Genomic DNA, 17,572 nt, shown 5'->3' on the forward strand with positions numbered 1-17,572 from the left:
TTGCTCCAGAGATTGCGGGCTGTGAGTCCCTCCTAGTGAAGTTGGACTTAGGAGTTCTGGTGAGCTTGTTGCTCACGTACCTGCCTCCCAGATGCGTGTCAACAGCCCTGCCTGTGCTGCTCAAGGAAGTAGCCGGGCTGGCGGTAGGATTCAGCTTGATTAATTATGTGCCATCAAGTTGTTGTTAATTTATAGTGATATCTTAGATTTTTTTTCCCATTATCTGTCTTTAATCTGGTCTTTCAGATTTTCTTTTTTTCTTACCACTTTCTGTATCAAATAAACTGATAAATTATAATGAATTATATAAATTATAAATATAAATTTACATTTATACAAATTATACAAAAACCTAATAAAATTGAAACAAAATTCATAATAAATCAGACAGTATGATTTCATATGCAAATTCTTAGTATGCAATTAATTTGAAAAGCTTCTTTCCAATCAGCTTTTGTGGCCATGCAAGTCTACTCTGATTTTTAACCATGATTGGTTGATTCTTGTACCATTGCTTTTATAATACAAACATGGATGGTTTTCAAAAGGAGAATGTGAATGTCTTAAATTATTTTATAAAATAATACCCATTCCGATATCTTCATATTTCTAGTACTAATCTATTATTTCCTTAATACTAATATCTAAACTCCTATTCCTTTTCCAAAGAAAGGGGGGGGGAGGTTTTGGACTATATATTTTGTGTGTGTGGGGGTTCTTGTCTTGTCTGCTCTGTCCTTACTTTTTCCTCCAACAGTCAGTAGGTAGGGATCTAGCATTTTTCTGTTTGTTTCTTTACTTTTTCTTCTTGGAAATAATTTCTCCAGCCAAGGTTTCTTTCCCTTCCAGGCTCTTCCCTTACCTCAAATCTAAGACTAATTTGGGCAGGGGGACAGGGCAAGGTTGGGACATACATTCCAGTTTCCAAGTTGCTGCTATCTTTCCTGTTGCCTCTTTGGTCAATAGGACTTTGACTTCACTGCTGTTCTTTTGCTGCACTCATACCCGGTGTTTTGTTTTCCAGAAATATCCAACAGCAGATCTTTTCTCCTTTTCTCCTGGTGAGGTAATAGTATGTGGGAATGATCTTGGGAAACATGATGAAGAACTACTACAGTACATAGGGACTGGTCAGATAAGGGGGAGCATAGCTCACAGCTTCATAGTGGGTGAAGCAAGAGAGACCGTGTCTAAGTTATCAGTCTTTAAAGTTTACAGCAGGAGAATTGCAAGAATTGCAATAGCAAGACTATGTCAATGAAGATTCTTTTCAACATAGTAGAATTAGCTTATATGATTGTGTTTCCTCTCTGGTCTACCTGGCAAGGCCAACAGCTGTCTTGCCAGCCCATATGCTTCTCGCAGTTCTTCTAGTTGTATAGCTTAAAAATGCTATTCTTTTCCTCTCTACTCAAAATTTCAAAATTCTACGGTTTCATCAACAGCTATGTGATCCTAATACTGAAAATGAAGGAGAAGAAAGGAGGAATGTGCGAATGACCTTGGGGAATGAGGAGATCCGATGCTGTCTAGAAAACAATCAGAAAAGGAAGGGAGGATCACCTAAAGGATTAATGTTCAAAGGAAGAAACTTGGGGAAGATTATGCTGTAATTTTCAGACAGCTGAAAATGGGGACAGCAAGTTTGTACATTAAGATTTTATTCCTAAAGTACAGTACATTCCATAAAGTAGAATTATCTTGTCTAGTCATGTTGTCCTTAAATATATCTCCCTCCAGTTGACTAGATTGAAAGGTAAACTGGCTTTCTTGAAGCTCTGAGTTACCAATCCCAAATTTTGGTGATGCCTTCCCATGATTTACTGTCGATGATCATATAAACATTTGGGGCACTCTATTAATCTTAGCCAAGTAAGAAATTGTAAGTGATATGTTGGAATGTGGTATCTGTTCCATATTCATGAATGGCATCATCATGAATCAAAAGTCATTCTTTTCTTTTGAGTTGGATTCTATTGGAATATGCCCGTATTCTTTTTTTATATACAAGAACAAAATTTTGGCCCTCACTAAAGTCACTTTAGATGTCATTCACTGAGGCTATTGGCTTTCCCATTTGATTTTAGTACCAGCACAACTAGTCACTTTTGAATGCATCTGTTATTTTGTTATTTGTTGAATGCATCTGCCATTTAAAGCATTTTATTGAGCTCCTCCTCTAAAACCTTTTCTTTGGAGGTTCTGTAATGTTGCTATTGTAGAGAGCTTTCCTTGTATCTGTATAATATTCTACTACAGGGGTCCCCAAACCTTTTACACAGAGGGCCAGTTCACTGTCTCTCAGACTATTGGAGGGATGGACTATAAAAATAACATATGAACAAATCCCTATGCACACTGCACATACCTTATTTAAAGTAAAAAATAAAATGGGAACAAATACAATATTTAAAATAAAGAAGTAATTAAGTAATTAAGTAATAAAGTAATTTATACTTCTTTATTAACAAGTAAATTTAAACTTAAATCAATAAACTCCAATTCTCCTTCCTTACATCCCTCCCTCCCTCCCTCCTTCCTCTCCATTTCTCTCTTCCCTCTCCCTTTTTTCCTTCTCTCTCATTTGTTTCATTTTCCTCTCCCTCGTTCTTTCCCTCCATCACTTTCTCATTTCTCTCTCTCACTCACTCTCTTTGTATCTCTTCCTCTTTCTCTCTCTATCTCTCCCTCTTTCTTTCTCTCTCTCCCTTTCTCTCTCTTCCTTTCTCTCTCCCTCTCTATCTCTCCCTCTTTCTCTCTTTCCCTTTCTATCTCTCTCTCCCTCTCTTCTCCCTTTCTGTCTTCCTTCCTTCCCTCCCTTCCTCCTTCCCCTCCCTCCCTCCTTCCTTCCTCTCCATTTCTCTTTCCCTCCCTCTCTTTCCCTTTTCTTTCTTTCGGTCCACTTCTCTCTCTCTCTCCGCTTCTCTAGCGGGCACTGCCTCCGCGCCCTCCCCTTGGCTCTGCCCCCACGGCAGCTGCCATTGGTGCAGCGACAGCGGTGGCTCCTCTTGGACCAGGCCCACACCAGCAGGTGCCACTTTCCGCGCAACTCCAGCCTTCTCCCGCCCCAGCCGGCACGGCCACCTTGCCGCTGACACAGGTGGCGGGGACTGCCCTGTCCCCCTTCAGGGCCTCTTTGACAGCCCTTCCCGGCAGAGGCACTGCGTCTGACTCCCCGCCAGCTCCCGTCGCTGGCACGCAGCTCTGCTCACCCGAAGCCTCTCGTTGACGCTTGAGAGCGGGCTTGGGGCTCTTGGCATCAGCGGCTGTCACGGCGCCGTTGTTGTTGTCGCCACGGCGGCTGCCTTGCACTGGCCAGCAAAGTCAGCTGCCCGGGAAAGCAGCACGCTTTTCAAATGCGCCGCTTTCCTGCGCTGCTTTCCCAGGCAGCCGGCTTTACTGGCCAGCGCAAGGCAGCCGCCACAGTGACAACAACAATGGCGCCATGGCAGCCGCTGATGCCAAGAGCCCCAAGCCCTCTCTCAAGCATCAACACCAGACTTTGGGTGAGCAGAGCTGCGCGCCGGCGGCGGCAGTTGGCGGGGAGGCAGACACGGCACCTTTGCCGGGAAGGGCTATCAAAGAGGCCATGAAGGGGGAAAGGGCAGTCCCCGCCGCCTGTGTCAGCAGCGAGGTGTGCTCGCCTTGTGCTGCGGGGGAGAGGCGGTGGAGGTCAGGGGTTTCCAAGCGGCCGCCTCCCTCCATGCACTTAGCCATGGTGCACTTAGCTGTGACTTTCAGTGCACGGTTTTTGAATCGTCTTTTCCTGAATCTCCCATCCACTCACTGCGGAGGAGGAGGTGGGGAGGAGGAAGAGGAGGTGGAGAGCAAAGGGGCTGGGAGGAAAGCGGGCCTGCAATTGGCCCCTTTCTTTCTTGCTTGCTTTTAGGGAGAGGAGCTGTTGCTGCTCTGCCATAGGGCAGCAACAGTTTCTCTCCCTAAAGGTGGCAAAGAAAGGGGCCAATTGCAGGCCCGCTTTCCTCCCCGCCCCTTGGCTCTCCACCTCCTCCTCACTCAGCAGCCGACTGCAGTGAGTGGACAGGAGATTCAGGAGCTTATTATATCGATCGGTAAAATCTCGTGCACCACTGCGGGCCGAATAAATGGCCTCAGCGGGCCGTAGTTTGGGGACCGCTGTTCTACTACACAGCTTAAATCTATTTGATTGGTAACTATTTTTGAAATGCATCCATAATTTGTGGATTTGAACATTTGAAATTCAGAATACTTTTTTCTTCTTCTCTCTTCTCCCTTTGGTCATGGTCCAGGACTCAGCCTCTGATGAAGTGGTTTCACCTAAATCAGTGGAATGTTAGCCTTAGGAGACACCAAGCCAAGAATAATCTGAGCCTGATCCAGAGGTGGTATTCAGCTACTTCGGACCGGTTTAGGCAAACCAATTGTTAAAATTCTGCCCAGTTTGGTGAACTGGCTAATCCCACCAGCGGCTGGCCCTGCCATTTTTTGGCCTTTAGGGCCATTTTGGGGACCATTTTAGATGTTCAGTAGTAGTAAATAAATAAATAGGGAAATTGAATCAAAGGCCTCAACAGGTACAATTTCCCTCTCTGTTTGTTTACTACAACTGAACATCTAAAACGGCCCCCCAAAAGCCTGAAAAATGAAGATTTCAAATCTTCAGTTACCTCTCTTGAAACTGTACAACAATCTGGATTTGAAAGGGGAAGAGGAATTCATAGCTCTCAATACTTCATATCCACTGTGCTTTTTCCTGCCCTGCTGTACAAACCTTTTAAACATTTGCTAGCAAATACAAAGTGAGCCTTCACCCCAAAGCACATTCCGCCTTCTGAATTTGGATTAGTACACAACCATATGAAATAGCATAAAATAGCACTACTAAGCACAGTAACACCTGGAATATAGCAAAACTTTATGAAAAAAATTATATAAGTTACCATACCCCATATATAGATACAGTATATTGAATAAATATGTCTTTGGGTTGATTTAAAGCCAAGATATGAAAATAAGAAAAACGAGAAATTCATCAAAAACTTGAATTGCATAAATTCGTCTTCCTAAAGTCCCTTGCATCCTTCTTTGCTCCAATTACAATTTCTGTACTAATAACTTTTACGTCTGATTTCAGAATCATATCAGTACATCAATAATAGGGTGGGGTGGGGTAGGGAAGGGAAGGAATCTTAAGGAGCAATGTAAAAATCCCTTTTTTCCCGTGTCTCTTTTATGATATGGAGAACTTAAGGTTCCATACTATAAATAAAGAGAATGGAGTACAATTCTTGTTATTGAGAGAACTTTATGTTTATTTTTAGGGCCAGAATGATCACAGCTCAATGACAGAGCATAGATATTGCATATTCAGACAAAGCAGAGCTGAGGAAAACTTCTGTTGAGATCATTGCAAACTTCTCATAACTTATGGTCCATGAAGGTGGGGATATTTTCCACCTTCCAATTTAATAATCAGTGAATGAATGAATCAATCAATCAATCAATCAATCAATTAATTAATTAAGTCCATTTTATTAACAGAGCCATGTTGGTTACAAATTCTAGTCAACCCGATACTAACTTACAGTTCTCCACCCAGGTCAAGGTTCATCGCTTGTCCCTACACCCACAAGTTCATCACATGGACCATCCTGGTTCTGTCAACATCCATGATCCTCCCATGTACTCCCTGCTGGTGGTGAACAAAATATGACCTTGCATCTCTGGAAATAATCCGTTGTGGTTAGTATTTTTCCCTCTCATGCAACCACCCCTCCCCAATTCCCACAGTGCTATTCTACTTGTGGCAGGCCAAAGTCTCCAACTCAAAACAGTGGCTTCAGCCTGACAGGTGCCCCCCCCCCACCAAGATAAAAGCGTGCCCTGTCAAAGGAGAGAATAAAAGAACACAGGTTAATATCATCCTCAACCTCCTCTCCCCCCCCCCGGGGGGGACCCTTTGTTTTGGGTATTTTTCGTGGAACTGTTTAATTAGTTTGTCAGCCGCCCCGAGTCTGTGGAGAGGGGCGGCATACAAATCTAATATATTATTATTATTATTATTATTATTATTATTATTATTATTATTAATTATTATTATTATTATTATTATTATTATTATTATTATTATTATTATTATTATTATTATTTCAATACAACACAGAAAATGAGATCACTATGCTGGATTTCATATTTCATCACCAGTCGGGTGCTTCCCAAGCACCTAGGACTGCGTGATGTAGCAGCGAATTATGTTTGCCGATCCCAGTAAAGCGGCCATCTGCAATTGACAGGTGGAGATTTTGTCAATTCTGATGGTTTTCAAATATCCGCTGAGATCCTTTGGCACTGCGCCCAGCATGCCAAGTACCATTGGGACCACTTTCACTGGCTTATGCCAGAGTCGTTGCAGATTGATTTTTAGATCTTCATATTTCACTAATTTTTCTAGCTGCTTCTCCTCAATACTGCTGTCTCCTGGGATTGCGATGTCGATGATCCATGCTTTCTTTTTCTCCACAATCAAGATGTCTGGTGTGTTATGCTTCAGAATTCGGTAAGTCTGAAGTCGGAAGTCCCACAGTAGTTTTGCTTGCTCATTTTCGACCACTTTTTCGGGCCGAAAATGAGCAAGCAAAACTATTATTATTATTATTATTATTATTATTATTATTATTATTATTATTATTATTATTATTATTTCACATTCCAACTTTTAACCCAAGTGGCCTCAGACAAAGGATATCTCTTCCAATGAATTAAATATTGTAACTGATCTCTAAATATATGGAAGTATATTTTTTTCCCCACTTCATAGTGTGTCTCCCTCTGTATTATTAGTAGGGGAGGTGGTGGTTGTGTATGAGGTCTTATAGTGGATCTAATTACTGGCTTAAGCAAGCTGCAATGAAATACAGGTTGAAATTTCCCTAGAATTCTAGGTAATGCAAGTTGCACGGTGATTGGGTTTATCACTTTCACTATTGGGAAAGGGCCTAAAAATTTGGGTCCTAGCTTTTTGCTAGGCATTTTGAATCGAATGTAATTGGTTGACCAAAAGGCTTCGTCCCCCACTCTAAAAGGAGGTTGGAATGACCAATTTTTATCGGCTTCCTCTAAATATAAATTCCCTGAAATATGACAAATCTTTTCTGACATTTTGGTAATATATATGCATGTAACAATGGTGGGTTGCTATCAGTTCAGCCCGGTTCTGCGAACCAGTAGCGGTGGGGGCAGGAGACTCCACCCACCCAGGACGCTTCTGCGCATACACAGAAGCGTTGCGCGCCAAGCGCTCACGCAAACCAATAACAACAGGTTTTAGAACCCACTACTGGTTTGTATCTCTGAAAGACAATCTTGTCAAACAGATCTGGTGAATTCTAAATCAACTTGAATACAGCTTATGAGCAAAATTCTTGCCAGTAAAATACAGCTGAAGAATACTAAGCATAACAGCTTTGAAGAACATTCTTTAAAGATTTCAGATTAAGGTTCTACTTTTATAAAGGAGAACGTACAAAGATATTTGACCAGGGTGATGATGATAACTCTGACCAACAAAGTTGACCCGTGAAGGGATAAAATGTCTTGAATTCATAATCTCCCAATCTAGTTTTGTTATCCTTCTAATGTTATATTTAACCACTGTGGTGTCTCTAGCCTCAGCCCGTTGGACCAATAGTAGATACAATAATATTCCAGCTAGCATTTATCAAAAAGAAAAGCAAACAATAGTTGGTAATATTTGGAACCAAAATGTGAAACAGAAAAATTACTTAATGAAGTAGTGAAGTCAAAAGAATTAGGAAAAAAAATAATACTTTAAAAAAAGTTTTCCAAAATTGGCATATTGAAATCTAAGTCTATTTTTGTATCAAATTGTTTTCTGTTATTTTTTATCAATACAGTGGAACCCCGACATAAGAGCTGCTCTACTTAAGAGCAACTCGAGATAAGAGCTGGGAGGGGAGAGATATTTTTGTTCTACTTACAAGCCCAAATTCGAGATACAAGCGCCAAGGAGCTGTCTCCTGAAGCCAAACGCTAACTTCTGCGTTCGCCTTCAGGAGACAGCTGCGAAGCGGCGCGCGTGTTTTAAAAGGTTGCAGCCGGCCTGGGGGGCTCGGGGGGGTGCTTGCAGCTTTCTTTCTTGCTCTTTTTCTTTCTCTCTTTTACCTTCCCTTCCTCTATTTCTTCTTTTCTTTCTCCTTCCCACCTTCTTCCCTCCCTCCCTCCCTTCACTCATTCCTCTCTTACTCTCCCCTTTCATAAGTTTCCTTGCTTCCTTCCTCTGTTCCTGTCCCTTCCCCCTTTCTTTCTTTCTTTCTTTCTTTCTTTCTTTCTTTCTTTCTTTCTTGCTCTTTTTCTTTCTCTCTTTTACCTTCCCTTCCTCTATTTCTTCTTTTCTTTCTCCTTCCCACCTTCTTCCCTCCCTCCCTCCCTCCCTTCACTCATTCCTCTCTTACTCTCCCCTTTCATAAGTTTCCTTGCTTCCTTCCTCTGTTCCTGTCCCTTCCCTCTTTCCTTCCTTCCTTCCCACCCTCCGTCCATTCATTCACCCATTCCTCTCTTGATCGCTTAAAGCCGGTCCCTGGTGCAAAAAGGGTTGGGGACCTCTGTCCTACAGGATTGGGTGGCAGAGAAGTTGAACATATGTAAATTTAAAAGTTTAAGAAAGTTTACGAGTTAAGTGAAAGAAACTTCATTATTCATTTATATGTACATGTACATTTCTTCATTAAAAACATGTCTTTCTGCATAATTTAGACTAACTTTGTGAGTTTTTTGAGGGCTGGAACCAATTAAAATTATTTACATTAATTCCTATGGGGAAAAGTCGTTCGAGATAAGAGCTGCTCGACTTAAGAGCCCGGGTCCGGAACGAATTAAACTCGTATCTCGAGGTACCACTGTATGTCTCCTTATTTTAGTTCATTACTATATTTGATCTCTGAGATTTTAAAACTGACAAATCTCATCTACAAGCTTACTTTAATTTACATATTTCTATGTGTATAAAAAAGGCCATCTATTGTTTTATGTAAATTATAACATTTGGGGAAATATCAGAGAAAAACTTGACTAGTTCCACTGCAAAAATGAAAATAATTCAAAAATTAAAATCTTTCCTGTGAATATTATCGCAATACATTACTTCCCCATAGCAACTCAGCATTGTTAATTTCCATAAATTTGCAGCCACATTATTTAGAAATCTAATTTTATCACAACACCCTTATCATACTTAGTTTCTAAAGCCACCCAAATGTAGGCTCAATTATGAGATCAATCAAGCAGTTCTGTGAAAGGATTTTTTAAAAAAGGAAAAAAACTCTAAGGAGTCACAAAAATCTGCCACATAGAAGACTCAGATAGAAGATGAAATTTAGGTAAACAAATGGGGATGTTACTGAGTGCTATTTTAAAATTTAAAAACTATTTAGATTATGTATCGGTAAAGACATTTTCCCCAAGGCTTCCCAAAGAGCTTTGTCCTTAAGTTGATGCATTGCTTGCATCTTTAATATAACTGTACATTTTTCTGTAGCTAAGCTTTCACAGCCTTTCAAGGACAGGAGAAGCACTATTACAGTTATATTAAAGTAACCTCAGAAGTTTGATAATAAAATATAATAATATTATATTTCCCACAATAAAGATGTGGGGAAAAGGGAGATTTCCATTAAAAAAAAAAAAGACCCAAACTTTTAAAAATAAAATGTGAAATTTCTATAATTAACATCTGATACAAATATAAATAAGATCAGATCACTTTCACTATCTAGGAAATAACTATCAACTTCCATATAGAAAAAACATTTTTTTTACAGCATTCAACATTTGATTAACATTAAAAAGTAAATCGGAATTTTAAAAAATCAAAACATGCCATTAAAATCAAGGTGTGCTTAAAACAACCAAACAACTGAAAAGAAAAGATGAAAACTCAACCCTCCAGTCTCATCTACTGAAAATTGAAATCTTCAAGATTTCTTTTCTCAGGTAGGTACATTCAAAGGTCATTTTGTATCCTTTCTAGTAACTCCCTTTCAAATATGGGAAGTGTGCTGCTGAAGAGCCAGCTTTGTTAGTGAAGTCAGTTGTCTGTCAGCAGGGAAGAAAAATCACTTTGTTGCTCAGCACACCATTTTTGAAGGATTTCCCCACTAATTGCATTTTTTTAAATAATTTAATAAGCTGTTCTAGTGCCTCAGAATCTGAAAATGATTCTGGTCCAAATAATATTGTTAATAACTGTAAACAATTAATGGGTTTCTTTTAATATGGGGTTTTATAGTTTTGATTATACAGTGGAACCTCGACATACGAGCAGCTCTACTTACGAGCTACTCGAGATAAGAGCTGGGAGGGGAGCGACATTTTTGTTCGCCTCCCGAGCTCACATTCGGGTGTTTTAAAACGTCGCAGCCGGCCTGGGGGGCTCGGGGGCTTCCCCCTGAGCCCCCCAGGCCGGCTGCGACATTTTAAAACACGCGCGCCACTTCGCAGCTGTCTCCTGAAGCCGAACGCGGAAGTTAGCGTTTGGCTTCAGGAGACAGCTGCGAAGTGGCGCGCGTGTTTTAAAACGTCACAGCCGGCCTGGGGGGCTCGCTGGGGTGCTGGCAAGCCCCCCAGGCCGGCTGCAACCTTTTAAAACACACGTGCCGCTTCGCAGCTGTCTCCTGAAGCCGAACGCGGAAGTTAGCGTTTGGCTTCAGGAGACAGCTGCGAAGTGGCGCGCGTGTTTTAAAACGTCACAGCCGGCCTGGGGGGCTCGCTGGGGTGCTGGCAAGCCCCCCAGGCCGGCTGCAACCTTTTAAAACACGCGTGCCACTTCGCAGCTGTCTCCTGAAGCTGAACGCTAACTTCCGCATTCGGCTTCAGGAGACAGCTGCGAAGCGGCGCGGGTGTTTTAAAATGTCGCAGCCGGCCTGGGGGGCTCGGCCCCCCAGGCCGGCTGCGACGTTTTAAAACACCCGCGCCGCTTCGCAGCTGTCTCCTGAAGCCAAACGCTAACTTCCGCGTTCGGCGGCAGCGGTTTTTTTTTTTTGTTGCACGGATTAATTGACTTTACATTGTTTCCTATGGGAAACAATGTTTCGTCATACGAGCGTTCCGACTTACGAGCCTCCTTCCGGAACCAATTAGTCTCGTAAGTCGGGGTTCTACTGTATTTAATTTCTTTTTATTGCTTATTGTATTTTTTTATTCTTTTTATTTCTATTTCTATTATTATTATAAGCCGCCCTAAATCCTTCGGGATTGGGCGGCATAGAAGTCGAATGAATAATAAATATTGTAACTTTAAAATTGCCACCGAGTTATTAAAAATTCAACTTCATCATCTATCAATTGATCCAAAGTCAACATGACTGCTTCCACCAACTTTTTCCATATCACCGTTTTAAAGTTGGCTTTCCACATAAAGTCAATTTGGCATGGTAAAGAGAGTCAAACTTTTTATTAGGCATTGTATTCCATAGTTACCTAAGTGCCATCATTGTTTACAGAGATAACAAGAGTTTAAGTTTGTTTAGACTATCTATCCAATCAAAGATGCTGTATATGTACATTCCAAAGTTGACCAAATTAGAAAATTAACACCACTGGTTGGCTTCCAATATTCAATATTTGACACTAGGCAAGTATGAAGATATAGCTTGAGATTTAGGAAATCAAATCTTCCCTCATTAATTGGTAATAATAATTTCTGTAAAGATATTCTCAGAATCAAAGAACCCGATTTAATTTTTTTAAACAAAGAATTTATTTTATGAAAATAGTTCCCTGGTGTATATACTGAAATTCCTTTCAGTATATAAATTAATCTCGAATGATATTCATTTTGACAGCATTTACTTTTCCCAAAAGGTAAGGTTTAAGGAATCCCATCTTTTGATAGGTGAATAAACCACTGTATATATTTTATTTATATCACATTATTAATTGACATATCCTTTGTTATAAGTAAATGTTTATTGGATTTGTTGCAAATATGGAATTTATATTTCAGTACACTCTTTTGATATAGCTGGATTTATACAATACTTGTATAAGTTGTTGTTTGTTTTTTTATAATTTTGGGCTTATTACTAGATCCCCTCATCCCCCACCCTACTTCTTTTATCTTACTTAAAAAGAAGGGCTCTATTAGCTTTGATTTCCTCTCCTTCATCATCAACTGTGAGAGAATTTGATAAGCCTTCAGCTTACGAATGAGCTCTGTAACCATCCCTCCCTCCCCACCCAACTCTCTCTTACTCTACACACACACACACCTCTATATATCTGTCCCCTTTGAATGTGGCATGATCATTTTTAAAATTAGCCCATCAATTAACCTTTTTGCAAAAAAAAAAGTGTGGATGACCTTGAACTTCCAGGTTTCAGGAAACACTGGATAAAAACACAAATTTTTGGCCTTAATTATTTCTTTGCTCTGGATCTTGGTACAATTTTTCAAAATAATCTGCTGTTTATCTGTTAATTCCAACCATGCTATCACCACTTGTTGGGAGTTGTTAGAATTCATCAAACAAGATACAGTAGCTAGTGCCCTTGTTATAAATCAAATTAAATTACTTTTTCTATTTATAATATATTAGGGGAGTGACATTTAGCTAATGCAATATAAATAGACCTCCAATCCCCACCACACACATCTTACCCTCCCATACATATATTTCTGGCATCTTCCTTTAAAGGAGGATTAAATGTAGTAAACTTGTGTATAGCTAATTGTTCTAGTATTATACATTAGGTATCCTTCTGTCAACAAGAATACTTACGTTATTAAGACCTATCCCTTGTTAAGCTATAACTAGGTGTAAGAGTATTATTCAATTCCCCAGAAACCTTTCTCAGGGGCTTTAATTAAACTTAGCTGACAAGCTATTTTGTCTTTCTTGATTTCTTTTCCCAGTCTCATAATCTGTTTCATTTCTAAGCATCTAAGTCAGGTAGAGTATCCCGATGCTGCTGTCATTCCCCTCCTGCCTGTTCCTAAAAGAAATTTTAATTTTTCTCTGCTGAGTCCAATTCCTTTTATCTTCTTAACCCATTTCAACCTGCCCTTTTGTTCCATTGGCAACATCAATACTAAGAGAAAAGAGGAACAACTAGCCTCATTGTAATCCTCAGTCCTGATGGAATCCATTAGAATCTGTAGACATCCTTTCACCATCAAAATATACATGCAATTTTGAGGATTCATTTAATTTTGGTTCCTCTTACTGAAGGTAAGGAACAAGAGACTGGACTGCCATTTTTCAAAAATGGTGTAAGGTCTCCTGCTTGGGTGGGCGGTTGGACTAGATGACATACAAGGTCTCTTCCAACTCTGTTAATCTGTTAAACACAACAAACATCTTTCAACATCAGCCATTAATTACTTGTTTTGAACAATATGCAGGTGGTATTACAGGAATGGCTATGTTATATGCCAAATTATTACTGAAATATTTCTGCACCTATATTGGTTCTCCCAGGTTTCTCCTTAGTTTTAGGTTGCTTCTCTCTTTGTTCAGTTTCCACCCATTGCTTCTTGTTTTGCTTTCTGGTGCTTTGGAAAATATATTGCCCCCCCCCTCTTTCTAGCAGCCCCTTAAAAGTGGGTTGCCTATCACACTCTTGGGCAAAGCATGTGAGACAATTCTTCCTTTCAGTGGTCCATGAAAGTACAACTATAGTATGTAGATAATAAAGTTGAATAAAGGTGAATATCTTTACAGAACTTTAGATACGTTGAGGCTGGGTGTGACAAGGAATGTCTGGGAGGGGAGGGGCCAGGCAAGGCACCCTGACGTGAGTGACATTTAGATGGCCATGCCTACTCAGTCACATGGCCATGAAGTCATGCCATCCAGTCACATGACCATGAAGCCACGCCCAAAGAACTGGTAGTAAAAAAATGTTAAAAGCCACCCGATTCAAAGTTAAAACAGCACTGACTGACAATCAGTTTTCATGTATGCAACTGTTGCAGCATCCCCATGTCATGTAAATAAACTTCAGGCAACTGTCATGTATTTATAACTATCCTCAGGTCACGTGATTGCTCTTTGTAACTAGAAGATTCAATGGGGGAAGCCGGGTTTGCTTAATGACTAAATGATTCACTTAACAACTGAAGTGATTTGCCTAACAATTGTGGCATAAAAACATGAAAAGGAGGCACAACCCATTCAACAATTATCTTGCTTAGAAAGCAAATGTGAGTCTCAACTGTGGTCATAAGTCGAGGACTACCTATAAAACTAACTTTTGTTACAGAGCTCAGTTGCTCAAGTATAACATATAGCTGCTGCTTGAGAATGAAAACTGAAAAATTTATGAATAGAATACTTATAGGGCATGTTCAACTATTTTATATATCTAAGCATTGTATATTTAAATTATGAAATTTTTAACAATGAAAGATGCCACACAGGCAATGAAAAATGACAACAGCAACAACAAATGAAATGCTAACAATTATGAAGTCACAATGATTAACATTTGTGACTTAAATTCAAACTAAAATATATACTATGTAGTAGAACAATAGGGATATGACACAAATTTGCAACAAGCCGGAATTAAGACATTAGTCACACACCAAACTTGGGAAAAATAAACATTAAACGACCATACAGATAGGTTACAATACCTGCTGTTTAGTGCATTCCTGTGAGCCAAAATGAAATGAATGCCATGTAGGAGGAAAGGAAAAGATGAACATAATCAGATATAACAAAACGTATACTATTATGAATTACTGCTTTTATGTAAGGAAGTTTTAAAATGAATTTTCCCTAGGCTATTTAGTCATTTAATACAAAGTGTTATATATTAGTACCGGTAATTTAATATAAACTACTACAGTGGTACCTCGTCTTACGAACTTAATTCGTTCTGTGACAAGATTTGTAAGAAGAAAAGTTTGTAGATGAAACAATGTTTCCCATAGGAATCAATATAAAAGCGAATAATGCGTGCAAGCCCATTAGGAAAATCCAAAACATTAAGGCTTAAAAAAAAAAACGTTGGGCGGATGAAGCTGAGGCGAACGGAGATGGGGGAAGGACAGCGAGAGGTGGCAAGAGGTGTCAGTCCCAACAAAGCAAGGCGAAAAAAGCCTCTCTTGAGCTCCATGAGTCTTTGCCTCCCGTTTTTGTCCATCCCACTGTGCTACTTCCCCTCCACACCTTTTTCCTCTCTTGAGCTCCATGAGTCTTTGCCTCCCGTTTCTGTCCACCCCACTCTGCTCATTTCCCCCCCACCTTTCTCCTCTCTTGAGCTCCATGAGTCTGTGCCTCTCATTTGTCTGGGCGCTGGGACAGACTTATCCCTTCCCCCAGCACCCAGAGAATGCAAAACACTCCCTTGATTCCAGGCTATCCAGATAGAAGGTGTTCTGCCGGGCTCTATGGTATAAGTCTCCCGAAAATTCAAGGGTAAAAATTTCAGACACACACACACACTTGAAATTTCAAAAACAATGTTCTTTATCACAAAATTCAAAAGAAACAAAGCACCCTTTTTGTATTGCAAAGAACACTCGTCCCAAAACAACCTTGTAGGCTGTACAATCCCCTTAATCAGTCCTTAAGTACTTAGCTAACAGCTGTGAAGAAACGTCACAGCCCTCCTTCTTCCACGAAGTGAGACACACAACACTTTGATCTGCTTTGGTTTCAAAGTTGTGAAAAATCAACAAAGAAAGTCCGGAAACAGCAAGGCACAGTCCTGAAGAAACATAGATCAGATAATCTTCCACAATGGCCAAGCTAGCATGCTGCTATTCATATCAGCAGCTCTAATTGCTGGAGCCCCACCCAAACACAGGTGGCCTCTCTTATCTCCTGTAATATTTCTTCAATTGGTCTTTTCTATGCATAATTCTGCGCCTGCATGGGTCTAAACACTTCCTCATTCAAATCAACCAAAGATAATGGAGATTGGCTTCCTGGGCTATGTGCCAAGCCCCCCTCTTCCAAGTCACCCCCACCTTCTTCATCATCCGAGGAAACTGCACTACCTGACTCTGTCGGCAATAAAACAGGCCTATGATATGTTGATGTTTCCCCTGCATCCCCCTCCACATTCCTTGGGGCAGAAGCTGGGCCAGAGCCAACCACAACAGAACAGAGGGATTCTTTTCTCTGGGTCGCTGGGAGAGACTTCCTCCCTCCTTGACAGCCCTGCTTTGGCTTCTGCCCTTCTTGACAGTCCTGCTGCCTCGTTCTCCTTTTCCTCCCCCTTCTTTTCTCCTCTTCCTCCTCTCTTCCTCCTACTTCTCCTCTTCCTTTCCTCCTCTTCCTTCTCCTCTTCCTCCCCCTCGTCCTCCTCCTTTCTTTCTCTTCCTCCTCCACAGGCATCCAAACGACTGCTCCCCTCTTCCAGTCCCTCCACTGTCCCGTCCCCCCACAGATCGCTCACTCATTTGCTGGCGTGCAGGGCTGGGAAGGCGATCGCTCTTCCCTGGCTGTGTCTTCTGGAGAACCATAGGGCAGTGCTGGCAAAGTTTGGGGAAGAAAGAAAGGGGCTTTAGGAGGGGATGGAGGGGTTGGTTACAGGATTATTTTCCTCCTCTTCCTTCTCCTCCTCCTCCCCTTCTCCTCTTCCTTCTCCTCCCCTTCTCCTCTTCCTTCTCCTCTTCCTTTCTTTCTCTTGCTCCTTCACCGGCATCCAAACGATTGCCCCCGTCCTCCTGGATCTGTCCTTTCCACTGCCAGGATATTCTCTTTGCTTCCTTAAATCCTGCTATTATAATGTCTCTGAAGCTAGGGGGGGGGGAAGAGACTTCAACATGCAGTTTGGAAGGGGGGAGTTTGTCGCTGGGATTCAAAGCAGCGCCGGCAAAAGTGAAGGGAATCCCAGCGAGGGGAGACTCAGGGAAATCTCAGTGCTTCAGGATATCCCTGCGGCGGCAGCTCAGGTTCGTAAGGTGAAAATAGTTTGGAAGAAGAGGCAAAAAAATCTTAAACACTGGGTTCGTATCACAAAATGTTTGTATGAGGAGGGGTTCGTAAGATGAGGTATCGCTGCATTGCTAACATTTGTCAATTTTCATCTATACAGTGATACCTCGTCTTACGAACTTAATTGGTTCCGGGACGAGGTTTGTAAGGTGAAAAGTTTGTAAGACGAAACAATGTTTCCCATAGGAATCAATGGAAAAGTGATTAATGCGTGCAAGCCCAAAACTCACTCCTTTTGCCAGCCAAACTGCCCGTTTTTGCGCTGCTGGGATTTCCCTGAGGTTCCCCTCCATGGGAAACCCCACCTCCAGACTTCCATGTTTTTGTGATGCTGCAGGGGAATCCCAGCAGAGGAATCCCAGCAGCACAAAAACGGGTGCTTCGCTGGCAACAGAAGTCCGGAGGTGGGATTTCCAGCGAGGGGAGCCTCAGCAAGATTGCAGCATCGCAAAAACACAGAAGTCCTTGAAACTCCACATCTGGACTTCCGTGTTTTTGTGATGCTGCGATTTCGCTGAGGCTCCCCTCGTTGGGAAACCCCACCTCCAGACTTCTGTTGCCAGCGAAGCGCCCGTTTTTGCGCTGCTGGGATTCCCCTGCAGCATCGCAAAAAAACGGAAGTGTGG

The 17,572-nt window shown here is 41.3% G+C and overlaps 1 protein-coding gene across 5 annotated transcripts in view; it reads right to left on the reverse strand.

Annotated features, from left to right (window-relative positions):
* RAPGEF2 (Rap guanine nucleotide exchange factor 2) overlaps positions 1-17,572 on the reverse strand; it is a 245,238-nt gene that overhangs the window by 104,239 nt on the left and 123,427 nt on the right. For 3 of the 5 annotated variants that reach the window (XM_070757287.1, XM_070757283.1, XM_070757285.1), the window contains exon 7: positions 14,633-14,650. The exons of the other annotated variants lie outside the window; for them this stretch is intronic. In XM_070757287.1, coding sequence (XP_070613388.1) covers positions 14,633-14,650 — 18 coding nt within the window. The remainder of the gene's footprint in view (positions 1-14,632; positions 14,651-17,572) is intronic. 5 annotated transcript variants of the gene reach the window in all.

Source organism: Erythrolamprus reginae, chromosome 7 (assembly GCF_031021105.1).
Source record: "Erythrolamprus reginae isolate rEryReg1 chromosome 7, rEryReg1.hap1, whole genome shotgun sequence".
In the NCBI taxonomy this organism is placed as follows: domain Eukaryota; kingdom Metazoa; phylum Chordata; class Lepidosauria; order Squamata; family Dipsadidae; genus Erythrolamprus; species Erythrolamprus reginae.